General features: G+C 50.5%; 2 protein-coding genes across 12 annotated transcripts in view; one reads left to right on the forward strand and one right to left on the reverse strand.

Annotated features, from left to right (window-relative positions):
* Window positions 1-16,524, forward strand: part of LOC140900148 (tyrosine-protein phosphatase non-receptor type 11-like) — an 83,353-nt gene extending 66,829 nt beyond the window's left edge. For 7 of the 9 annotated variants that reach the window (XM_073316876.1, XM_073316877.1, XM_073316881.1 and 4 more), the window contains 14 exons: window positions 34-228; window positions 3,147-3,339; window positions 3,517-3,636; window positions 4,280-4,393; window positions 4,767-4,863; window positions 5,548-5,627; window positions 6,776-6,931; window positions 9,259-9,390; window positions 9,995-10,149; window positions 10,591-10,658; window positions 11,456-11,607; window positions 12,394-12,491; window positions 14,331-14,454; window positions 15,040-16,524. In XM_073316876.1, the coding sequence (XP_073172977.1) occupies window positions 34-228; window positions 3,147-3,339; window positions 3,517-3,636; window positions 4,280-4,393; window positions 4,767-4,863; window positions 5,548-5,627; window positions 6,776-6,931; window positions 9,259-9,390; window positions 9,995-10,149; window positions 10,591-10,658; window positions 11,456-11,607; window positions 12,394-12,491; window positions 14,331-14,418 (1,648 nt within the window). In that variant the 3' untranslated portion in view covers window positions 14,419-14,454; window positions 15,040-16,524. Of the gene's footprint in view, window positions 1-33; window positions 229-3,146; window positions 3,340-3,516; window positions 3,637-4,279; window positions 4,394-4,766; window positions 4,864-5,547; window positions 5,628-6,775; window positions 6,932-9,258; window positions 9,391-9,570; window positions 9,762-9,994; window positions 10,150-10,590; window positions 10,659-11,250; window positions 11,352-11,455; window positions 11,608-12,393; window positions 12,492-14,330; window positions 14,455-15,039 lie in introns of those variants that run through there. The other 2 variants (XM_073316873.1, XM_073316880.1) reach the window with 2 other exon arrangements.
* A 1,858-nt stretch (window positions 16,525-18,382) lies between these two features.
* Window positions 18,383-24,409, reverse strand: RNF223 (ring finger protein 223). 3 transcript variants are annotated; one of them, XM_073316883.1, is made up of 3 exons: window positions 24,231-24,409; window positions 20,155-20,293; window positions 18,383-19,786 (listed from the first exon to the last, which is right to left on the reverse strand). In XM_073316883.1, exons 2-3 carry the CDS (start codon window positions 20,207-20,209, stop codon window positions 18,993-18,995), a joined length of 849 nt encoding a protein of 282 aa, XP_073172984.1. In that variant the 5' UTR covers window positions 20,210-20,293; window positions 24,231-24,409; the 3' UTR covers window positions 18,383-18,992. The 3 variants fall into 3 exon arrangements, with proteins under 3 accessions (XP_073172984.1, XP_073172983.1, XP_073172985.1); XM_073316882.1 differs by lacking the exon at window positions 24,231-24,409 and adding an exon at window positions 22,246-24,208; XM_073316884.1 differs by lacking the exons at window positions 20,155-20,293; window positions 24,231-24,409 and adding an exon at window positions 22,246-24,204.
* Window positions 24,410-24,950: the final 541 nt, after the last annotated feature.

The raw sequence follows: 24,950 nt of genomic DNA on the forward strand, positions 1-24,950 counted from the left end.
ACTGATACAATGTCCTGTCTTCTCCCCCACCAGGAGAAACGACGAGGTGACCCACATTAAGATCCAGAACACCGGAGACTACTACGACCTCTATGGAGGGGAGAAGTTTGCCACCCTGGCCGAGCTGGTGCAGTACTATACTGAGCAGCAGGGGCTGCTGCGGGAGAAAAACAGCAACGTCATTGAGCTGAAATACCCTCTGAACTGCCAGGACCCCACCTCCGAGAGGTGAGCTGCTGCTCTCTGCCTGCCACCCGGCCGGGGCACCTCTCAGTGAACGTGCCGGGCAAATCCCCAAGCATCACTCACTGTGGTACTCAGGGGAGGTTTGCTCTGAGGCTAACCATGCACCCAGGCTGGGTTTGGAATGGAGCCCCAAACTGGGTGCATTTGGGTTTCATAGCCCGAAAGCTGCCCGCATAGACCCTCGTGATCCCTTCCCCCTCCTGTTTAGCAGTGCGGCAAGGGCAGGATGGTGTTGGCTCCCCCTCCCCCCCTGCCGCCCCTTGTGACAGTTGCTAGAACCAGACCGAGAGCCTGTAACACTGGGAATCCCTTTGACTTCTGTTGAATTGCAAACTTGTCTCCAGTAACCTCAGACTTTCCCATGAGTCCCAGATTAGTGCCCCCGCCCCCATGACCATCACGCTCTGATTTCCGCTCCTGAGTTTCCCCCAGTGTCACATGCCCCCAAAGAGCGGGCCTGCCTGGACCAGAAAGGGAAATGCATGGGCAGGCAGGTGGAGATGCCACTTATGGCCACTAATTACTCTAACTTTAGCAGCCCCAGTCAGGCGGCGGGACAGTCTCACTTCCTGAAATGGCAGCTCCACTCCCCGTGCACTATCATGTGAGCTGCCCCGGCTGAGGGGCTGGGAAGTCCCTCCGGCTCCTGTGCTGCCTGGTTGCTAAGACGGGTTAGTTGCTCATTCCATCCTGCAGCATGAGAAGCAGCTAACGCTAGCAGAAGCCCTGGAGAAGTGGAAACCTCCCTCGTATTGATTCCCTCCAAAGAAACTCTGGCATGGTGAAAGTGTTTTTTTTTTAAAGGGTGTCCGCTCCTCGCCAGCACTATGCGTCTCCGGCGTTAAGGAAAATGGGTCCTAGGTCCAGCAATACAAGGGGGGGGGCGGGGGCTGCAGATGTGGATGGGGATCTGGTTCTGGAATAGCAGAGGGTGCTGGGAACGGGGATTGAGGCACATTTGCAGAGCAGCGTGTGGGAAGCGTGTGCAGTGCCTGGCTGGCTCTAGCAAAGTCCTGTCATTCTATCACTTTCAGCAGCAATAAAATTCACCCATATGTGTAATCCTAATACGGTCTCAAATCGGTGTGAAGTGATTTGCTCTCCAGGTGCCCCACAGCCCGTGGCTGAAAAAGCTGTCATCACAGCCTGCTCCGAAGGATCGGCCTCGCTAGCTCCCACTCCATAAACGTTGTCCTCTGGGACAAAGTTGCCGAGACATGACGTGATGCTGTTGCATCGTCCCTGGAAGATATTTTGAGCCACTTTGAATTCCTGGCAGCCTGGCTTGCAGGCCAGGAGCCAACCTCATCAAACTGGGAACCAAGTGGCATCTGCCCGGAGACACTGTCTAGTTGTTGTTTTGAGCTTGGGCACCAGATGCCCCGAGGCAGAGAAGTGATGAGAGGCCGGATTGTGCTGGGCTTTGTATGCACGCAGTAAGACAGCATCCGCACTGAAGAGAGTAAATATAAGCAGATGAGACAGACTGGGAGAAAAGGAAGAGGGTTACGGTGGGAGCACGGACACTTGCCCGAAGTCACGCTGGAAGTGTGTGGTAGATCAGGAAACACACCGTGGGTCTCCAAGTGCTAGGCTAGTGCTCTAACCACTGGACCATCCTGCCATGATCAAGGCTAAACTAACAAGGCTGCTGGACCTAAGTGAACAAATGAGTCCAGGAATGAAAGCAGCATGTTCCAGTCGAGGCGTAGGGCTGGGAGGAATGGTGTTCTGTGCTCGGCCGGACTCACGAGGTGGCAGTGACGTAACCACTGTGTGGGAAATGGCCACTTCTGTGAAGTGCTGGGCTCTCCGATGCAAAGTGCGATTTCAGCAGGCGCTCTTACTTAGCTAGCGCTTGTGTCCCTCTGCCCGGAGCATGTTAGAGCTGCCATCTAGTGGAGAAGGTGTGGAGCAATCAGGGGCTTGCATTTTAAAAGCAGGGCGACACGGAGGAAGGTAATTCTGTGCAAGGCGAGAGAGGGGTTTGTTTCCTGGAGCGGATCGAATCCTGCTGTTTTCCCAAACTCTCAGCGCAGCAGAAAGCAGAAGGCTCATCAGTGATTTGTCTCCAATTTTCTTAAATCTCCAGGTGAATTTGGTGCTCACGGAAGTGAGTGGCTGAATGGTGCTAACTGGAGCTAGTGGGCTTATTGTGCAAATCATGCCCAGACCCACAGGGTGCATGCTACCAACGCATCTCACTCCTGAGCTGCAGCAACCTCTGCTATTCCACTTGTGGGTCTTTTGCTGACCAAAGATGGCTAGTTATGAGTGTCCTGCTGTGTGTCTCTTTAAATATAGATGTTCCCTAATGAGGTCTGCTAGACTGATTTCACTTGTAAGGTAATGAGGAGCTGATCCCAGAGGGATAAATTAGTATATTAAGCCAATGTGTTATCTTAAGCTACTGCTGTTTTTTGTATTTTTCCTGTGGGGCAAATAAAAGTCCTGATGTTTGCATCCTCTCAGCCGGGTGAAGCATTGACATGCCATTGCACCATATAGCAGCAATGTCCCTGGGGTTTTACTCCTAAACTATTCCAAGCTGGAGACTTTCCCCAGTTCGGCAGGCAGCGGGGATGAGAGCTGTAAAAGCAGTGTCTCGTGAGTGGCAAGGATAGCTGTATAAACTTAGCATGCCCGCTTTGCAGGAGCTCATGGGAGCACTCTTTCTGGGTTTAGCTAAAGAGGTTCCCAACTCTTTGCTCTGTCTTCTCTGGTTCGAGCCTGGGGTTTGCACTAAAAGCTGAAGCTAGGTAGCATTATAAAAGTTTTTGGCCCAGTCTTCGTGGCATCTGAACCACCACCTATCTCTAGGGAGGCAAATCTTTTCTCTTTGAGTGCTGCTATATCTGTGTGTCTCGCCTCCACCTTGATTGCCTTCTCCATTCTCCCAGGTGGTACCATGGGCACCTGACTGGCAAAGAGGCAGAGAAGCTCTTGACGGAGAAAGGCAAGCCAGGGAGCTTTCTGGTGCGGGAGAGCCAAAGCAAACCAGGGGACTTTGTCTTATCAGTGCTGACGAATGAAGACAAGATGGAGACTGGAGACCGGAAGCCACGGGTGACTCATGTGATGATCCGTTACCAGGTAGGAAACCTTGAACTGGCTGTTAGGATGGGGAATTGGTTATCTTTGCTCTCCTCGGGCCCCGTCCCGCTCCCCCTGGAGTCCAGTTGGAAAAGTCCCACTGACACCAGTGAGCGTTGGATCAGGCACACGGCGCATGCTCTGATCACACTAATAACTCGCCACTTCCTCCCGCAGCCAGATGGGAAGTATGATGTTGGGGGAGGCGAGAGGTTCGACACTCTCACGGACTTGGTGGAGCACTACAAGAAAAACCCCATGGTGGAGAAATCTGGAGCTGTGGTTCATCTGAAACAGGTGACTAATAATAAGCATGGACTTGGTACACATGAACTAACCCTCCCAAGAACACGTCACGGGGTGCTCCGTCCAATCCCCTGTTTTTACCACTAGATCGTTGTTTGCATTCCCTCTGGTGTCCATGTAGCTGCTTCCCATAAGACGTCTCTGCCTCCCAGCCTGGCTTCTCCCACTCAAACAGTGCAAAGGCTTTAGGAAGTGCAAGAGTTCGGGGGTTTGAGCCTGGAACCTCTTACGTTATGCCATGACACGCCTCTGGCCTGAGCTTTGCTGTATTAGTGACCCTTGGCGACACCATGCTTTTGTCACCATCTCGTGGCTAGTCCACAAGCGGAGTTTTGTCTGCTACAGTCTTTGAACTGCAGCACCTGGTTTTCTGCCTGGGGTAGTATATAGCGGGTTCCACCCCAGCCGCCACTGCCCTATTCGAGCACATCGTGTGACTCTGCCATTAGCCCAGCATTACAACTGCAGGATCAAGCAGAAGAGGCAGGAGTGTGTGTGTGTGGGGGGCGGGCGCTGGCTTGGAAGCACATCCTCTAGCGAGTTGGGGGGCAGAGAGAGCAGGGGCCGCCTGTAAGAGCGGAGTCCCAGTGTCTCGGGGCGTCTCTCTGTGTTCTGACCCTGCCCTGCCTTTCAGCCCTTTAACGCCACGCGCATCAACGCCGCCAACATCGAAAACCGAGTGAAGGAGCTGAACAAAATGGCAGATCACAGCGAGAAGGCCAAGCAAGGGTTCTGGGAAGAGTTCGAGGTACAGAAGTCCGGCTGTTACCCTTCCCCTTCCCGCAGAGGATGTGAATTCAGCATTGAAATATCGGGCTTGCCCAGTGTGTGAGCATGAAGGGAGGCGCCACTCTCCCCCCCCCCCCCCAACTGGCTGCCCTGCCCTATCTGAGGGAGTTCCCCGCACCTCCTCCCACCCATGCCGTGTTTGTGGGATCCCTCTCCTTGTCCTACCCTCCTCTTCTCCATTCCTTGTTTCTTGAGGAGCCCCCTCCTGGCTCCCTGTCTCTTCAATACCATGTTGGAGGAACCCCCCCACCCCCACCCCACAGTCCCTCTCTGGTATCTGAGAGCCCCTTGTTCCTGTGTCCCTGTTCACTCACGTGTCCCCTTCTCCTCAGATGCTGCAGCAGCAGGAGTGTAAGCTCCTCTACCCCAGGAAGGAAGGGCAGCGAGTGGAGAATAAAGCGAAGAATCGCTACAAGAACATCCTCCCCTGTAAGGAGACGCTGGCTGTCATGTCTTCTAGCCGCTGAGTTTCTCTGGGGACAGTTGACCTGTGTTGTTGAGGGCTGGGATTGCATGGCATTTAGAGGTCCTGGCCTAATAGTCACATACCAGTGAATCGTTGCCCGTTGGCTAAGGAACGTGGGCTTTGCCTGTCGAATCCAAGCTGGGGTCTGGTTCGTTCAGCGCCCTTTCTCTCACTTTCCTGAACTCCGCACTTCCACATCCCAGGGACTGTGGCAAATGGTTTTTCCTCCTTCACCTTTGTTACTTTGTACCCAGAGATCAAATGAGCCCAGAGCTCAGTTGAGCCTCGCTGGCGTTGGCCAAAAATCGCATGAAGCCAGAGCTAAGCCCCGGGGAAATCGGACCCGCTCGAGGGTTGTACCATTGTGTCCATCAGGTAGCATCGGAGCACCTCCCCGGCGTCTGGCCTTAGTTATGGGTTTGTGGCGTACCCCAGGCAGAATGGGCTGCCTGGATGCATCACTAGGGGAACTTCTCTCTCCACTTTGGAGTGGGACCCAATTAGCCCCAGCCCTGAAATAACCAGCTGGTCACGTGTGAATGATCTAATGGATTGCTGGGAGCTGCTGCGGGTAAACGGTTGGGGCCCGGCGTGCCCCGCAGTGATGCTTCTGCGCGTGGCTCGAATGTGGCTTCTCTTCCCACCAGTCGATACCACGCGGGTTGCCCTCCGAGATGTCGACGAGAGCTTGCCAGGCTCAGACTACATCAACGCCAACTACATCAAGGTACGTCAGGAGGGAAAGGTGGTTCTTGACGGTGGGGCTTCCCAAGGCTGCCTCTCACTGCCCGTGAGCGGGTGCAGCGGTGCCAAGAATGATGCCGCCACAAGGGCAAGCCCGGCGCGAACCCCTGTATTTCGCTGATCACAGGCCAGATGCCATCTCTGCTGAGAATCCTCCTGCACCCTAAGCAGTTTCCTGATTCTCCCCCACCAGTTCTTTAGCCAGCTGCCTCTTTGGCAGGGTAAGAGGCGCCTATGGGCTGCTCCCGGCAGCCAGAGAGACTCTTCCAGTCTGTATCTGGCAAGAGGAGCTGCTGCTTTTAGTAGCCCTTTCTTCAGAAGCCTAATGCCCTGTGCTCCTCTCTGGAGCTATGGAACTGTCTCTTTGTCAGGTTGCCTCAAGGGAGATCCAAGAGCCACATAATTAGCGCCCAGGCCCGCTGTCGTTCTGGGTGGCCAGAAATAGCAGCCGGGCTTTGGTGCAGAGAGCAGGAGTGCTCCAATGCATCCGGGGGGCGGGAAGGAGGGTAGCTTGGCTTTATTGTGAAGTGCGTGTGTGCTTTCAGACCTTATTGCTGGTGGGTGCCGTGTCCTGGCCGCCCCTGCACAGTGACTCCAGTCTCAATGCCCAACCCCGGCTTTCCCTGGGTGGGGGCTGCCAACATGGCTGTGTTGCGCAAGGTTGTCTGCTGGGTCAAACTCATTTTCGCCTGGGAGCTGAAACCAATTTGGAGTGAGATTTCCAGCCAGGAACAGCTCAGGTGTTTAAGCCCCTAGCCTTCGCCACATGATGGGGTCACTTATTTTCCTGTCTGATACAACCAGAACTTCTGCAGCTGTCTTGTGACCTGCATCTAGCACTGAGCAAATGATAATAAGGCCCTACAGAGGTCACAGCCGGCAGAGGGTGCCTCATTAACACTGTTGAGGGGGTATCTAGAAACTGCAAGCAGAACAATTTCTGTGTCTGGGGGGTCTGCTGTAGCTTGATCCCTAGAGGAAAGCCTGTTAGCATCAGGTGGCAGATGTTCGACTGGAGAGCTCATGCAGTGCCAGGCAGCCATGTCCTGTAGGACTCCCCCTGTCTTCGCAGCTCAGGGCTGCACTGGGGCAGTCCTTGGTCCCTTACTCCTATTTCCTTGCCACACCCAGAGCATACCCGAAGATGGAAGAAGCTCGGAGCATTGCAAAGTCTACATTGCCACCCAAGGCTGCCTGCAGACGACAGTGAACGACTTCTGGGCCATGGTGTACCAAGAAAATACCCATGTCATAGTCATGACGACCAAGGAAGTGGAGAGGGGCAGGGTGGGTACTTGGTTTGCAGGTTGTTGGCAGTCATTGTCTGTGGAACCTCTTGCCCGCCAGGTGCATTTCATCCCTCCTGTTGGCCAGACAATTTTGGGTGGGGAAAACTTCTGACTTGTGGAGCCTCAACCTGGTGCCTTCAGGATGACCAACTAATGGCAATAGTCAAAAGCAGGTCTAGTGCAGCTACGGCAGTGGTGGGCAACCTGCGGCCCATTACCAGATCAGGGTAATCTGATTGTGGGCTGCGAGACATTTTGCTGGCGTTGACCATCAGCAGGCACCGCCCCCCCCCCAGTGCCCAATGGCCGCGGTCCTCTGTTCCCAGCCAATGGGAGCTGTGGGAAGAACGTGACTCTAAGGCCGCTAACCAGAACTGGCTCCGCTGCTAAGGAGGGGTTACCAAGGCTGTGTCTACACTAGAAACTTTTGCTGGTATATCAATGCCACTTAGGGCGGTGGGTTTTTTGTCTTGTTTTGTGTCTTATTTTGTTTTAAAATGTATACAGTAAAAGCTCTAGTGCCGATCCAGTCATATTGGCAACGTGCTTTTCCCAAAATAGCTTATTTTATTAAGGAAAGTGGTAGAAACTATAACAACGAAAGCACTCTTGTGCTGCTATCAGCTGTGTCTGAACTAGAAGACTTTCCCAGTATAGCTGGTTGATAAATTGTTTAGTCAATTGCTTGACTGCACGTTGGTGTGTTTTATGAAATATATTCAAGAGACCAAGCGTGTTTGTTGCTACAAGCCAATAATAATCTAGCACAGGAAAAGGTTCTGTACGGGGCCGGTCTCCGGGAAGCTGCCTCGTGCAGCGTTGTTCCATTCACCTTACGCAGGAGTGATCCCAAAGTTACACATTTCAGCTGGTATTATTTATATGATGATTTTACAAGTCACAGGTTTACCGTCACTAAACTTCAACCCCTAAATTTGTCCCACTTCCCTATGTTGTTCTGTTCCTTCCTTCCTTCCTTTGTTTTGGATCCTGGCATTTCAGAAACTGGTCCATGGAAGCACTTCCCTAGCTTGTACCAACACCTAGAACGAATGTGTCTTGATTTTTGACAAGTTTCCTATCTGCTTATGCCAAATGCTTGCTTCAGCAAATGCAAGGTGTTATGGGATATTTAGCATAAGTGAGCAGAGTTGTATAAGCAGCATAGGTCAGTTCAGGCTATATAACTACTATGTGCTTAATGTGTGTTGATCTATGTACAGTGCGGATAATACAGATTGGTACTGTGACTGATATATGCTAGCCCACCATATATTAGTCAACAGCTATACCAGCAAACCCTTTCTAGTATAGGCAAGGCCTTAATACAGTACAAAAATAGGGGATTGGAGGGGTTTTTAATGGAAGAGAATGGGATGTTGGCAAGCAGCATAGTGCATTGGGATGGCTCCGGAGTGATGGAGTGACCCATGTAACTGCACATGGGACAGCAGGGGGTGCTGCAGGTCAGGACTGAAATGGATTGGCAGAGCTGTGCGCACACAGGACTGCGAGTGGCCAGGGGTAGAATAGGTGTGATCTCTAGGGGGAAAGGGACCTTCTGTAAGACTAGCCTTCTTTAGGAATTTGTCCTGCGGGCCAAAGAAACCTTCCCCTGGAGGGTCCCTGGGGGCAATGTGGCTAGGGGGTGGGGATCTCCACCCCAATCAAACTCTGGATTGTTTAACCTCCTGCAAGCCGCTGCCTCCTTGCAGGAACCATCAGTCGATTTCTTGCAGGAGGGGTTGTGGAGTGGGGGTCAGTGCTTCTGGGGTCTCTTCCTGGCTCAGCCACTGCCTCATGGTGTGACCTTGGGCAAGTCACTTATCCCATCGGTGCCGTGAATCTCCCTGCCTTCACGTTTGTAAAGTGGGGATAGTACTTGGCCCTGCTCCGTGTTTGACTGCACGAGGAACCCCATTGCAGTCAGTGGGATTTCTGGGTGGGGAAGGCGCTATTCATCTGTGGTGAGGATTCCCCTTAATGTTAGTTGTGTACGATGGAAGTGCCGGTGTAACCCACACCTGCTCAGGGTGGCGCTTTGTCCCCTGCTAGCGGAGGCTGGGTCACACGCCCAGGTTGAGGAATATTCTGCAGCCTTGGCTCAGAGAACTTGATCCTCGAGTTCAAGCAGCAGCAGCTCACGCTTTTAGAGCCAGATGTCCCTGCTGCTGCTGACCCAGCCACCGGCATGGAGTTCAACAAGCTCTCGCGGTCCCGGTACAGCAGGCTCAGTTTGCTGAGCTCTAAGGGGATTCCCGTCCAGCTCCCCGGTCCTGAATGATGAGCAGAGCCCCTTAATGGCATTTTCCCCTGTCCCTTCAGAATAAATGTTTCCGCTACTGGCCTGATAAGAACTGCACCAAGGAGTACGGCCACATCTGCGTGCGGATCGTGAGCGAGCGCGAGGCGCAGGGCTACTACCTCCGGGAGCTGGAGATCACGCGGACAGATCGGGTGAGAGGCCTCTCATTTCTCCTGCTCCTTTTGCTGGGGCAGGACTCTCACAGAGAGCCGTGGCGGGGGGAGAGGCAGCCAGCCTGTAGCTTTGCACCGTTGTAGAAATATTTCTTATCGATGTGGTTCCTCCTGGTATCGCCCCGGTGGTCGCAACTCTTGCATTTGTTTACCCTTTAGACCCGTCGGGTTCTGATTGTGTGCATGCTTTTGGAGCTACGCATTGCCAGGAATGCTGCTTGTCCTACCGGGCCTTTGCACTGGCGTTCTGCTGGCTTCGCGAGAGAGTTTCCCAAACCAGGATTGGTGCAATCGGCATGGGGGCAGAACTTCCCTGACCTCCCCAGGAAAAGCATCCATCCCTTGAATTTGTGAGCACCCTCCTATTCGCTTGGGTGGCTACGCAGATGGGCTCTATCCTAGCCGAATAGTCTCTCTGCCCCATCTCTAGGTTGTACCGATCAGTTTTCTCTCATTTTACACTTGGATTGTAAGCGCCGTGGGGCAGGGACCATCTTCTTCCGGGGGGGCGTGTGTGCGTGCACCATACTGTCTGTGGCATGTGGGGTGTTCTAACCAAGCGACCGGGCTATCTGTCCTGCAGGAGGAGCACCCCAGACAGGTAAAGCACTATCAGTATTTCAGCTGGCCAGACCACGGGGTCCCCAACGAGCCAGGAGGGGTTCTCAGCTTTCTGGACCAAGTCAACCGAGCACAGCGAAGCATTCCGGACTCCGGGCCAATTGTTGTGCACTGCAGGTATGCACCCGGTGGGGTTGTCTCGGTGGCCACCGGTGAAAATGTCCCTGTGTGGATGGAGGGGGCTGTTGCTCATGTGAGCCAGGAATGACCAGAGGTGAAATCTGTTGCGTCGAGGCCTTGAAATGAGGCTCCCTCATCCCCTAGTGTACTGCCAACACTTCTCTAGGGCTGTTACAGATGGAGAAATGGAGGCAGTCTGTGGCAGAGCCAGGATTAGAACTGGGGAGGTTTGAGTTCCCAGGTCTCTGCCCAGACCACTGGACTATGCTTCTCTGAGGACTCTGCTTTGGCACGTCTTCATAGCAAATATTCCAGACACCGGCTTCGATGGGCTTGATGTGCCGATGAAGGGCGCGCACTGAACTGGCTAGTTATGTAGGGTCTGGGGAGGCATTTTGGCTTTTCCCACACTGATCCCTCCTTGTCTTCTCTCCCCAGCGCTGGAATAGGACGCACAGGCACGATCATAGTGATTGATATCCTGGTTGATACTATTCACAGGCAAGGTATGGCAACTGATCTGTCCCATGGGATTAGCTTCCCCCTTGTCCCCAGGGTGTTCCCTTTGGTTGCAGAATGGCAGTATAGTCTAACCTAATCCCTCTACAAGTGCGATGAGTTTGAAGATCTCTGGCCAATGGGCTCAGCTCGGCTGTATGTCTCTTGGTATGGGCTTTGATCTGAAAATATCTAAAGGGCTGGGGAAAGGCCTCTTACCCCACTGGAATGTAAAGTTTCCACTTCTGGGCTGGCAGGCAAAGGGGGAATAGCGCTCTGCCTCATGGGGAAGAAATCCACTGCCTCCCGAAACAGGCAAGTTGGCCCAAACGGCCCCAGCAAGCTCTGGTTGAAATGGAGGGTGAGCTCCTGGCCTCACTGGGAGTTCTGCCATTGGCTTCAGAGGGGCCAGTTCGCCCAGAGTGCCTTCTTAAAGCCCTCTTTCCTTATGGAAAGGTGTGGCTCACGCCCACCAGCCTCACCAGAAATCATTCCACCAGCCTCTAGGAGGTAATGGAGAAGGATCTCCTTTCCAGAAGCTCTGCGAGTCATCCTCCAGAGCAATATAGCAAGGATAGACTTCTCCATCGTGCTCTACAGGAGAGTTCCAGACACCTGCAGATAGGTCGTCCTTCCCTGTTAAACCCTACCGGACTCTTGCAGAAGGGTTAATTTCATGGCATCCAAGCCGCTCCAAGGAGGTGGGTCTGTGTTTGGTGATCCGGGGCAGAGGGAGGGACTGTCTCCCCCCACCTCCCTGAAATCTCACTCAATTCCTGATTCTTTGCTTCTCCCCCTGGAGCAGGTTTGGACTGTGACATCGACATCCCCAAAACCATCCAGATGGTGCGCAGGCAGCGATCTGGCATGGTGCAGACAGAGGCGCAGTACAAGTTCGTTTACATGGCTGTTCAGCAGTACATTGAGACCGAGCAGAAGAGACTAGAAGAAGAGCAGGTGGGTCCTGTTCCTGCCCAAGATGCATGGCTGGAATGCCCAGTGATGTTGGGCCTATCGGTGGGAATTGGCTCAATGGCAGAATATGGTCTGAACCAACCCTCCCCGGTCAGAACAGCAGATCTGAATGGAGCTGCTTCTCTCTGTCATGGGATGACTCCAAATCCTGGACCTGGACACGCTGAACGCAAGCGCTAGAAATCCAGGTCAGAGCCTAGCCTTCTCCAAGCTGCTGAACTTGTGTGTGGATTGACACAGTTCCCAGCAATGAACTTGGATCCAAATCCAGCTCCCAGGTGTGAACCCAGGGAGGATGGGTTTGGGCCCAGCTCTGGTTAATAGTGAAATTGGGAGAAATCTTATTATAAAGACACAGTGATTTTGTGAGCCTCAAGTGTTCTCTCATCCATGGAACCACGAGCCCTCCCTGTTAGGTCTGGGGTCTGCTGTGCACCTGGAGTAGCCCCTGTAGTTTCCAAACACATCCTCCTCTGTAGCAAGAGGAAATGCCAGGTGATGCTCTTACGAAGAGAGGCTAGGGGACTGGGGCTCAGGATCATGTCTCCTTCCAGCTGTGTTCACCTCCGCTCTTCTCTTCAGCATCTCAGACTTGGGAAGCTGGGCTCTTCCCCAGTGCTGTGGAAATGTCTCTGTGGGAAAACCTCTTCCATACCTCTAACTCACCCCTCTTGCTACCTGCCTGTAGGGCAGAAGATCTGCTCTGCAGACAGTGCCTCCATTCTTGCCTCTGGTGGAAGTTTCATCTCCTTGCTTTCTCTCTTTCAGAGGAATAAGAGGAAAGAGCGAGACTACCTGAATATCCGGCACCCTCCTATGGATAAAGCCAGAGCCAAAGGGCAGCCGCCCCCACCACGTGTCTCTGTGTAAGTTTGCTTGGAGGGAGGGAGATTACTGACTGGACGGGGAGCAGATGGGTCTGAATGACCATAGCCCCCAGTGGCCGCCATCTTTCACGCAGCTGCTTCCTTCCACCTGGGACCGCTTTTAAGCACACTAGCGGGAAGAGAGTGGCTATAACTGGCCATGTAAATATGTATCAAACATAGCAAGGCCCTGGCCTGCTGGTCTATCCCATTTTTGCAGCTACCATAGGGATGTTCAGTCGGCAATTACTTAAGCCCCTTTTTCTTGGAAATGTCCCATGAGCCGCGGGAGAGAGGAAGGAGGGGAGAAGTGTAGCAATAATATAGCACAGAGCACAAGAAAGAGAGCGGGCGTGTAGGCAGGATGAGTTGCAGGGAGAGGTGAGCCCGAGCCCGGAGAAGCAGAGGGCTGAGCGAATAATGCACTTTTCAGTTCACTGGGAACTCTGAACAATAAAATAAAAATTAATTTGGGGGCACCCAAAACACTGGATTTCAAGCATTTTTTTAACGTTGAATTTTAAAAACAAAATCTTAGGTGTTCCAATTGAAAAACCCAAGGCCATTTGTTTGGAAAATGTCCAAATGAAACATTTCAATTTTCATTTATTTATTTAGTCTTTTTCCACCGAAGCAATTTGGCAAAACCAATGGGAATTTGCCAAATGTTTCCCGGTTGCCGAGTCTGCATTTTTCATGTGAAAAAGCATTAGGTGGATACACTTCATCCAGTGCTGCTGAGGCCCTTTGTGGACAGTAGAAGTTCTACACTGATCTCTCTTCTTTTAGATAAGAGAGTGATGAGCAGGGAGAGTGTCCCATATAAGCAATGGATTTCCCACCACTGGTAACTTTTTTTTGTTTTAAAGCTGTGGTTTTTCGATCTTTTTTTTTTTTCATTTGCGGACTCCTAAAAAAAAATTCCAAACACAGGTGCCGACCCCTTTGGAAATCTTAGACATAGTCTGTGGACTCCCAGGGGTCCATGGACTGCAGGTTGAAAACCACCATTTTTAAAGAGATTTTCTAGTTTAAAAGGAATGACTTTGGGGCAGTTCTCTGACCTGTGCTATGCAGAAGGTCAGACGAGAGGGTCACGGTGGTTCCTTCTGGCCTTGGAATTTCTGAATGGGAGGGGCAGGGTTTGAGTATCTCCACTCACTCATCCAAGATGGACCCTGCTGGGCCGATGACACCTGTCTAAATATTCAAAATCTTGGCAGTTTCACTTGGAGCTCTTGGCTGCGTTTGAATCTGAAACTCTAAATGAATCTCAAGGTGAAGGTAGGGAGGGATCACAGGTGGGACAAAGCCAAAGAAAACTATTCCCTCCTTCCTGAATGTTGCGTATCGCGTATTGTTTCACAAAGTCTGGGCTGGATTTCAAGTGAAGTTCGGGGTTACTTGGATCTGGGATTTTGGTTGGACCCATTCTGAACAAAAAGGTTGGTTTGCAAAAATAGATCTGGATCCAGGTTCCTATCCACCTCCCCCCTCCAGAAAGTCCATCGTTTTCACTCAGCCCTGTCTTTAGACCTATAGGAGGTATGGGTGATATTCTCACTCCGATTGCATCCCAGTGTTGGATGCATATATAAAGGCTTGCATCTTGGATGAATGTTCAGGGCCCAGTTTGTGTGTACATTAAATGTCTGAGGGACGGCAGGCATGAAGTGTGTGGGTGTAAACGGGCATTGGGGTAATTCCCGGTCTTGCCGTCTACCAGGCTGTCGGGGGGAAGGCTTGGAATTCTGTTCAAGCACCTCCAGGCAACCTGCTCTGAGGAAGGAATGAAGAGTAAGAAGGTTACTCATGGCAAGGCTTTGCGTATCTTTCCAGGGTCGACGATGATGACTCAGCCACAGTCTACGAGAACCTGAACATCAAAAGCTCAAAGGTTTCAGGGTTGAATAATGCAGGGAGATAAATGGGCCGGAAGGGGAGCTGGATGGAGGCTGCACAGGTACGTTCATTCTCTGAGGTTGGCACTAAACTCCACCGGGGTTCTGTTGGCTCTAGTCCCTGTTCGACGACATGAAGTGCATGGCCCCATCTACCCAGGGAAAACCAGCTATGTTCTGAGTCAGTTTAACAGACCTTAAAAATGTTTGTGCAGCTCCTGGGCAGTGCCCAGCTGGTGATGGGCTGGGGAGAAATGGGGCAAGACTTAAAAAAATATATATTTTTTGAAAACTGCCTTACACTGAGACCCACAATGCGAACTGAGGTTGTTTCCCTAGTGTAGACTCTAAGGGTTTGTCTACACTGCAGTCTGGTGGGATTGCAGCGTGAGTAGACATGGACTTCAGCGCAGGCATCTAGAACCCTACTTGTGTTGCTGAAAGCCATGCCACCACATCTATATTGCTGGTTTTAGTCCGGCTAATGCAGGTATGTCTGCTTGAGCTGCAGTCACCCCTCTGATTGCATCCCGCAGTGAGAGAGACATACACATGGGTACTGGGAGCATCGTCTTTCTCCTGTGTGTGTCCCACTCCGTTATACATAATAGCTGACACCACCTCTCTCCTCTCGTTTTGGATCTTAGGATTTACAGTGTTTACGTCCACACTTGCCAAGTTCTGTCATCGCTGCCTCCCTCGACCCTTGCGCCTCCGCACCCCTTCAAGCACCTTGGATCCAGCGAGGAACCAAAATGCCGAAAGCATCTGAGTAGGGCAGAGTCCTCGCCTCGGGAACACGCCTCAATCTAACTTATTCACAGGAGCGACCTTTCCCGGTCCCTTTTTCACGTAGGCCGATATTTATGCGCAAGTGCCTCTGGATGTTTGTAGGGCGTAAAAGCTCAGTTTTAATTTTTTTTTTTTTGTTTAAAAGAAATTAATTTAATTTTTAAAGAAATTGGTTTTGTAAAAAGTTAAAATGACAACGTGTTTAGGAGCTTTGTCTGCTCAGGACAATCACCGGGGTGTTGCTGCACTTCACGGCTTCATGAGGTCGGTCGTGTCTCAGCTAGAGGTGTTTAAACTGAGTCTTGGGTTAACTCCACTGCCATGGAAGAGATGGACTGGGCATGTGGACTGGACCTAGGTATAGTGCAAATAGCCGCTGTGTAAATGCCCTCATTCCTTTAGAAAATGCACCTCCTTTCTGCTGTGCTAGGCTTGGGCACTTATGCAATCTGCCAAAGCGCCTAGCTCCTGGCCCTGGAGCAACCCTTGCTATTGCAGCATGCAGAGAAGCAGTGTGGAGCAGTGGACTTGTCTGTCTGGTAGCAAAATCCCCATGCTGCACAGTTTCTGACACGCACATGAGTGAGGAGCCAGCGTGAGAACCCTCATCTCTACCAACACAGGCCTCTGCCGCGGGAGCTAAAAGAGATCTGTAGCTGGTGGTAAAAGCAGTAGGGAGGTAACTTATCTGTGCACTCGGCAACCAGAGGGCAACATCCCATGTACCATCAGCACATTAGGGCTTAGAGTTCTGCTGAGTTCTCTTCCTGACTCTATTGCTGTCTTGCTGGATGCCCTGTGTTAGTTTCCCCATGTTTGTCTGCTGAGCCTAATGCTATGCATACGAAATAGGGGAGCTGTGGGCAATGATTAATATTTGTACAGCACCGCGAAGAAGAAAAGAGAGAGCATGCTTTGGAATGTTAATATTCCGGCTCTGTTCGCGCACCTCAATTTTCACTGACAGCACTTCCTGCTCTTGCAGCCCTGGGCCTGCAAACCGCTCTGCCAAAGAACCTCCTTTTCTGCCGGACTCCTTGCTACGTGACATTGCCCAGGGTCTGAATGTCAGGGCCGAAACCAGGAGAGCCTGTCTTGGGCAGCTGATAATGGAAAAAAGAAACGTTCTTCCTTGGCTGTGTGGGTTAAGGGATGTGCTGGGCAGTGGCTTTAGCTTGCAGTGCTGGAGTAGCTGCTCTCCCAGCACTGCAGGGGTTGAACAAAGAGAACACCGATGGAACGGGGCTGTATTTACCGGCCGGCGTCTTCAGTCGTTTGTCACAGGGACAAGAAAACAGTTTATTTTTATTGCACTTTTAATAAATGTTGACTATTCTAAAGGTTTTTTTTTCTATTTAAGTTCGAAATGCTTGTGAAAGTGACCGATGGGCATTTGAAGGGGGGTATGATGCCAGTGGGTGCCAGGCCTCTTACCCAAAAAAACTGCTCCTCTTAGACCCCGATCAGAGTCCCTCTCAAGTGGCCCAAACAATTTTGGGCTAGCTCTGAACCAGCAGCTTCAGCGTGAGCCTCTGTAGCCCATTACCAGTTCTCCCAAAGCTGTCCCGACCCTCCAGCGTAAAATGTGGCAGCAAGCGGGGAAGTGAGGGGTATTAAAGGGCTGCACGTGGGATGGACATGTGTGGATACTGTAGTCGATGAGGTAAATCAGTGGGAATGGATGTGATTGTGGCAGGTTGACAGGCTCCACCTGGGCCATTGTTTGGAGAGGGAAGTATGGGGAGCATATGGCAGTCAGATGTTTGTACAGTGACGAAGGACGGCTGGCCCCCGTCACATTCCTTCTCCTCTGATGCTATGCAGGCATTTGTCATCTGGCCTCTACTGCTGAGACTTCAGTGGTAGTCTGGGGGGATGGACAAGATCACCCAAGAGTCCCTGGCAACCCCAATGGTTCTGACTGACACTGCGTTAAAAGCCCTGGGTCCAGTGGCAAGGGAACTGGGCTGGACAATACCTGCCTTTTAAAGCTTGCTATAAATTGTCAACATATTGAATCTGTTGCAGCAGCCAGGACCCTGCTGAAATCCTGCCTGGGAAAGCTCCCGTGCCACCCCTGGCTGCAGCATGGTATCCTATTCCAATCCCGCTTTACAGCTTTGATGGCAGAGGAGAGATGAGCAGGGGATCTGGCTTTGGTTTTTCCATCTGGAGAGAGGGAAAGGATGGCCAGCCCACAAAATGAACATTCTCCCTCCATTCAGATGGCTGCAATAATATGACCAGAGAGAGACTGCAGCAGGGCCACTGAGGGTGGGGGAGTGTAGTTGCAAGTTGATGATCAGTGTAAACATTTATTACTTTAGAGCACTTCTGAGCCTCTATCTTGGCTTATTGTATTCAGCCGGGCACTGAGTACTGGATTGTTGCAGAATTTGTGGAAATGCAATTAGCATCTGATCTGGATTTTAAGCTTAACACCCCTAAAGAGCACCTAGAAGAAGGAGCAAAGTCATGGGGTTAACTTCTGCAGCCAGTGACACCTCTGTAAAATGTACAAAGCATCTAAATGCCATTACAGCACTTGCATCTAATGCTGGCTATGTTAAATTATTCTCTTAAACTGCATTATCAGGTCCCTTTACTCTAACAATGGCTTATTGCTCACTGAGCCCCTCACGTCTGAGCAACGCAGAAGTCATCCCATTAAACACCTAGTTGGAGCAACTGCCCTGTATCGTACCCTAGTGGTTTTAAAAGGTGACGGTATTAAAGTTACAGAGCTAGACTGACATTTTTGCGATGTCTGGGAGAATGATCTAGTTTTTCTCTTGTACGTCGGCTACTACATTTTAAATTGAGCTGTGCAAAATTCTCTCTGAAATGGTAACCCCTGAGAGGGCTAGGGTTTTTGCATGTTAGCGAAATAAACTACTCCCTCCCATCCCCTGTTTGGTTTTGAATTAAAAAAAAGTGGTCCAGCTGAATATTAAGCAGAGATGGCTTTGCAACAAAAATATGCAGAAATTTCTATTTTTCTAAGAACCTCATTTGTGGGCAATTCCACAAAAAAAATTACTAAGAACTTTAAAGCCCAAGTGCCTGGTCAGGAGAGCAGGGTCTTCTCGGAGCTGAGTCTTGTTTTGCTGAGCAGAGTAAAAAGCTAGTACTAACCCAAATATCAAGCAGAGGCAGGTAAATAACACCTCCCAGCAATAGGTTTAACACTAACCAATATACAATTGAAATGTTTAATAAAGCACATTGTATAAAATTAAATATTGTCATTTTATAGATACAGACAGCTTTAGCATGCTTCTTTCCAAGGGCAGATGGATTTCTCTCCCTGAGAAATAATCCCATCCAGACCCGTTTTCAGCGTTGTCGGTTTCCAAGAAAACAACCCTTCCATTAGCCCTTCCTTTCCATCAGTGAGTTGAAAGGGCCGAGCCCATTTACAGCTGTATCCTGACAGCAACAGCCCCGCAGTTTGAGGCATGTGCACCTTTCCCAGGAAGCAGCAGTTGTAGAAACGTGCCCTTGTGCAAGTCTTCAAGGCTCCGTTATCTGTGCAGCGTTTTGGAGGGCTAGAGATTTAGGTGAAGCAGTGGATCAATATACGGCTATGCACGAATCTCTTCTCTCTCTCCCACCCACCCCCCGCCTTTGCATGGCAGAGCTGTGTGAAAGCGAGGGGCTGGATTAACCGTGTAGGTTCAGGTGACATTCCCAGTGCAGAGGTGGAGCCGTGTGTAGGCCGGGAACAGGGGCTGCTACAGCTTGGCAGTGAGGTATGTTGGTGAAATCCAGTAGGCAGCAGCTTGACCTAGCTCAGTGGGGTGAGGCGCTAGCGAGAGGGCGGGCTGGTCCCAGGCACTGGCGGGGTTGTAAACGAAACAGGGTTTGGCCTGCTGAAAGTAACCGTCCTTGGGAAGCAGCGGAGGTTCCCAGTTTTCAGGGCACACTGCACCGGCCACAGAATGATGCACAGCAAAATGATGACCAGGGCCGAGAGGAGGACGATGCGTTTCCAGTCGTCGCACATGGCACAGCGGGACAGCCTCCCAGCCATGCCCTCTGTCGGCGTCATGGGGGGATTGGGCTTGCTCATGGCCACGTCAAGGCAGATGCATGCGTCGGGATCTTCTGGGTCCTGGGATGACTGCCTGCAGCACAGCTTGCTGCCTTCCATCCACACCACTTTCTCCCGTTGGTACTCGGGGGGCAGGGTGGACAGGAGCTCCTGGCTGGTCTGGAGAGCCGGAGGGCCCTCAAGGGGAATCTCCGTGAGCTGCCTGCAGAGGGGGCACGGCAGCTGATCCTCGACACGGGGCTGGGGCAGGGCCGAGGTCAAGCGGGCCACGCACTCCAGACAGAAGACATGCGAGCACTGGAGCAGCTTGGGTGTCTTGAAGCTGTTGTCGTAGGTGTTGAAGCAGATGGAGCACTCGATGGGGGAGGTCGGTTTGGGGGAGGCAAGGCTGGACGTCGGGGAGCTGAGCTTTCTGCTGTCGGTGGGCGAGGTGACTATGATGGGGCTAATAGGAATGGGGATTTCATCCAGAGCGGCAGGAACGGGGCTGGTGGGGGAATCTGGTGTCTCGGTGCGCCGCATTTGGGGGAAGCACGACATGACCGACCCTGAGGAGACAGACAAAGTAGTGTCAGAAGCTAGATAAAGGGGGTGGAACACTTTAATTTTTGTTACATTTCCCCAAGACCTTAGAGAGACTAGTCCTGTGTAAGCGTGGGCATGGCTCCCTTGAGAGCTGCAATTCTAACAGAGCTGAAATTGCAGTTGATAAATATGAAAATAAGACACCTCTTCCCCCAAGCCTGCAATCCTCATCCAGAAAAAGTGTGTGTTGGAACAGAGACAAGCCACCAGCAGACAACAGGCTAAGCCAGCATCAGGCCAAAACTTTTTCACCACAGCCACGGGGAGAGAGTTTACGACTGCTGTCTTCCCCCACAAACCTCCCATTGCCAACAGAAACCAAAACACATACCCCAAGTGCCGCTTCCCATAATCTGAGAAGGGAGGAGAAGAGCAGAAGACTCCATGAAGTCAACTAGGGACTTTGCTATGCCAATCTATTAGCCTGGGAGGCGCTCAGGTATTACGGTGGCAGGCACCCGTGCAAAAGCCTAAGATAAATAGATAAATTGTATTCATTGATACAGTGCCCCCATGGGCTAATAAAACATCCCCCTCCAGCTGACGGTCAGCACCACCAACCGGGTGCCTTCATGCTTGCCTGAGTGTCCTCTCCAGCATGCCCTCATGGGAGTTGAGGGCACCCAGGCACTTTGCAAGATCAGGTCTGTCCTCTGCTCTCTCGACCCCAACGGGGGGCGGGAAATCTTACCTGCCTTGTAACCGTGACATGGCAAAAAAGTTGCCTAAGGAAATTCCCTCAGGATCCCGTGTGGGGAGAATTTCCCCCTGAGCTATTTCCTTGTTGTCCTATTGCTACCTCATAAGGAAGCTGCTTCTGTGTTCTCATCCACTCTGACTGAAAGTACCAGCCTGCCTGTAGCTACGTGGTGCACAGTGCTTTCTGGCCCCAAGGACATCTGAGAGCAAGTGGGAGTTCTGGTAGAGAGGGCTAATGTTGCCACCCTGGCAGCGAGTTAATTCCCCACCTCCGACGGAGTCACTCCAGTTTGTGTGCGTAAACCTGGCCTCCCTGTTGGAGGCTATTTTCTCCATGACAACATGGCAGCTAGCTATCCTGTCTTATGGGGCATTTAAAAGTTTGTCCTGGAGCGTAGACATTTAATTGGAGGATTCCCGCATGAATGCCGGGGGAGCATTCATTTCTGACTATGCGCTGAACTGGGCGAGCCTGTTTGCTTGGCTTTGAAAACCAGGTGGCATATGGATGACATGCCAGGGGTGTTCATAGCACAACCCTGATAGCCTCTTGCATTGCTTAAGATGAGGAGATCCTTGCCCGAGGCTGGTGAATTACCCCAAGAGTGACTCAGGAGCTAACTTTAAGGTATTAAAATCCTGCCTTGTTCCTCCATGTACATAAGTAAGCATGTGCATGTTTCCCTCTCCCCATCATGCCGGAAATAAAGTACTGCTCTATTACAGCTAGTCTTGCGAGACTTAATTTTAGGTATCCAGATTATACATCTAGGAGACACAACCTGGTCATTTAATGAGGATAATTTAGCTCATCAGTGGCAGCACCCTTTCGCTCTCCCACCCCCACCCCCACCTGTGTGCACCACCACTTTTTAATTGTAGGGTTACCTAGTAAATCCTTGATTCGACAGGTCACCTGGTGGCCCTTGTTAACATCTGCCAAGGCTCTTCAGCAAATCCTAGCATCATTTTAATTTTTTTTTTTGCGGGGGGGCAACGGAACTTGAAGCTGGCCTGGTTTCTAGTTCCATCACAACCCTTTTCAAACCGTTCACAAACCCGGGCCCAGTTTGGAGAGAACTTGAGGCAGATTTCCTAGCTTTTAATCAAAATCACACGCACTTTGCGGTTTCTCAAAACTCCATCCAGTAAAACACGGCCATTTCACCTGAGTTTAACTTTCAGCATTTGGGGCACAAGGATTGAGAACCCACATGGACAGACGATGAAGAAGGATGTTTGCACCAGCCTCAGCGATGAAATCGCTGAGTTCTGCATGACTTAATATGGCCTGAAGCCTAAAAAGTTTGGTAAAGAATTTTTACTAGTGCTCTTAAGTCATTGCAGAATCAGTAAAAACCTGGACACTCCTGGTAGTTAATTAAACTGGCATCACCCCACATGCTTTAACAAAGCAATGCCGATTTGCCCCAGAATGTCATTCAAAGTTTTCCACAAGCCTTTTCCACTTCAGTAAATAAGTGAACCATGAAAAAAGACACAGTAACTCATCAAATTCAAAATCACTCGCCTATTTCAGGCTGTTGCACAAAGCATTAAGTAGTTTTACTTCCAAGCAAAGCTCTTAAATTTCCTTCTTGACCATAAAACTAAGACAAAGAAAACACAGTGGCCACTAATGCTGTGTAATCCAATTCCCCAGCTCCAAGCAACCGAATGCAGAGTTAAGAACTATATAACTGAGATTAAAGTCTATAATTACCTGTACGGAGTGCAGTTTAGCAGGTGAAAAGCATGTTATGTCTCTTGATTTCTATCCCTGATGTCTGTCCTCCTCAGAGGATATGTTTAGTCTCAGCTCTTTTTATTCATAAGTCGTCTCTGCTTGTCTTTTGATATCCAAGTCTCCTGCTAGTTTGTGGATAAGCTTCCAGGTGAGGTTGATCTGGTAGGGTGAATGATCTCCAGCTGCTCCCAGTGTTATGTGTGAGTGTCCTGCCTCTGTTATTCAGGTGTCTTTTATACCTTCCTGTCTGGAGGTGACTTACCTGTATCACCTGGCTTTCCCAATTATAAGTGAATCATTCCATTGACTGCAAGTACATTTCCACTAGGGGGCGGTTTCTCTTTTGACAGACAAAGCAGGTTGGAAGGTCATTGGTGAGAAATAGGGTTACAGCAATACCTGCTCATTTACTGTATGTAGTAGTTTGCTGTTTATAGAATCAGATTATGGGAAACACCGATTTGCTTATCTTCTCCACTGTGTCTGTGCAAGCCTGTCCCCTCTCTAGTATGTTTGTCCAGTGCTTTGTCGAGTCTGGTCTAGTCTAGTTTTAAGTAGTTCATGTTAAATACGTCTTGGCTTACAATTCCACCACAGAGGATAATAGACTTTATGAAACAAATATTCTCTGTGTTAGCAAGTCCAGCAATTTTAGGAAGGGGAATTATTTTTCTCCTGATTCTTCATTCAGGACAAATTACTTGAAATCATGTTGGATCTGTAGAAAGAAAGGGGCTGTCCCCAGACTTCCAGTGAGAGATGGGATTCACCCGCCTTGATCCTGGCTGAAAAAGTGGTTTTGTTTTAATGGACGTGCCCTGCTAGAAGTTAACGGAGCATGATAAGCTCTCCGTAGGTTCACTGAACTGTCCTATAAAATGCATATGCTTGCTAGATAATTCTATAGGATAGCTCAAAATAATCCTTTTGAAAGAATCTCATTCTCCATCAAGCATTATAGGGTTTTGCACGAACTGCTGTGAAGTGCTATAGTGTCTTCTCAGTTTGGGGGCACATGAGCTGGCTAAAGCCCAGTGACTTTCAGTAGGAATTGGGCACCTAACTCAATTTGTGCCTTTGAAAATCAACCCCTTCCCTCATCCTTGTTAAATTCTATATGTCTCTAAGGCCAGAAGGGTGGATTTTAGGAATAAGAAATGTGGGGTTTAATTGTTTTTTGGGTTAAACCTGGAGTTACCTCATTCTTTCGTAGGTGCTTTTTATCTGGCCTAATATACAGCTCCTAAAGTCAACCTGCGAGAATTTTTTTTTTTTTTAAGGTTTAACTTGAGATTTTGCTGATGTCGAATGTACAGATGACACTAAAAGCAGGAGACCTGACATGGAGGAAGGAGAACTGAACAGATAAGCCACTCAACAGATATACAACTCCTCTCCTGCCTTGGGGCATCCGAACTATGCAGTAGGAGCCATGAACAATAGCAGCCAGAGATTTGTGTATAATGTTTGTGTCCATAGTACTTTTCAGACATCAGCCATGTCGGGGAGCAGCCAGTGTGTATCTTAGACAAAGCAGAGATGCTTATTAAAGGTATTTAGGTCGGATTGTAATTTTTAGTCAATTTAAAAAACTCCGAATGGCTTAAGCCCGTGTATAAGAGCTTTGCTGAAGTGGGAACAAAATGAATAACTTAGTGCCGGTGCCCACCACGATGCATCCCCTGAAATACCCAAGCAACAGATGCTGCTTAGCTCAGGGCCAGATCATTGGCAGGTGTAAATTGGTATCTCTTTACTGAAGACAATAGAGCAACATCAGCTTACACCAGGTGAGGCTCTGGCTCTTTTGCCATCTTTGAAGGAAAGTAAACCTTCAAATATTCTAAGCCTTTATCTGATGAAGACTTTTGAGAGGAAAACAAGCCAGGAAGATTTTAACCCAACCCAGCCATTGCCAACCGTTGTACACAGCTGGCTTTTTCAAGCATTGCTTTGTTTACCTTGGTTTCCCCACCAGCCCCAGGGTGACTGACACGTGTGGAACAGATTGACTCATCTCCAGTGGCTGATTGCCTGGGGGGATTGTGTTTGACTCACACATGCCCACGCACACCTCCCCAGCGAGGGCACGCTAGATCCTCAATACACTGAATGTGCCCAGACTGATCACCGTTCTGGCATTTGACATCAGGACTTCAGCTTCCAAAGGTGAGCGGGAGGTTGTCTGTCTGTTATTTTTGTCTCTGGGGAAATACAATGAGAACGTCATGATCAGGTGCTGTCTGCTTAAAGCCCAGAAGATCTTTATAAACCTGCTACAGTAGGATGTATTTTATGATGTGCCTTAGAACTTGGCCAGCTGTATCTAAATTAAATACAGACAGTTGTGTTATTCCCTTGTTCTTCAGGTACAGAATAGACAACTACAAATACTTTAGCTGTCGAAAGCAGCGGTTCCCAAACTTGTTCCGCCGCTTGTGCAGGGAAAGCCCCTGGTGGGCCGGGCCGGTTTGTTTACCTGCCGCGTCCGCAGGTTTGGCCGATTGCGGCTCCCGGTGGCCCCAGTTCGCTGCTCCAGGCCAAAGGGAGCTGCTGGAAGCAGCGCAGGCCGAGGAACGTGCTGGCCGCCACTTCCAGCAGCTCCCATTGGCCTGGAGCAGCGAACTGCAGCCACCGGGAGTCACAATCAGCCAAACCTGCGGACGCGGCAGGTAAACAAA

Source organism: Lepidochelys kempii, chromosome 18, assembly GCF_965140265.1.
Source record: "Lepidochelys kempii isolate rLepKem1 chromosome 18, rLepKem1.hap2, whole genome shotgun sequence".
Lineage (NCBI taxonomy): Eukaryota > Metazoa > Chordata > Testudines > Cheloniidae > Lepidochelys > Lepidochelys kempii.

Excerpts from the sequence above, each read along its gene's own strand:
- RNF223 (XM_073316883.1), bottom strand. The coding sequence starts at position 20,209 with ATGGAGTCTTCTGCTCTTCTCCTCCCTTCTCAGATTATGGGAAGCGGC. Across the intron at positions 19,787-20,154 it reads TATGGGAAGCGGCACTTGGG|GGTCGGTCATGTCGTGCTTC; the intron begins GTATGTGTTTTG and ends CTGTCTCCTCAG.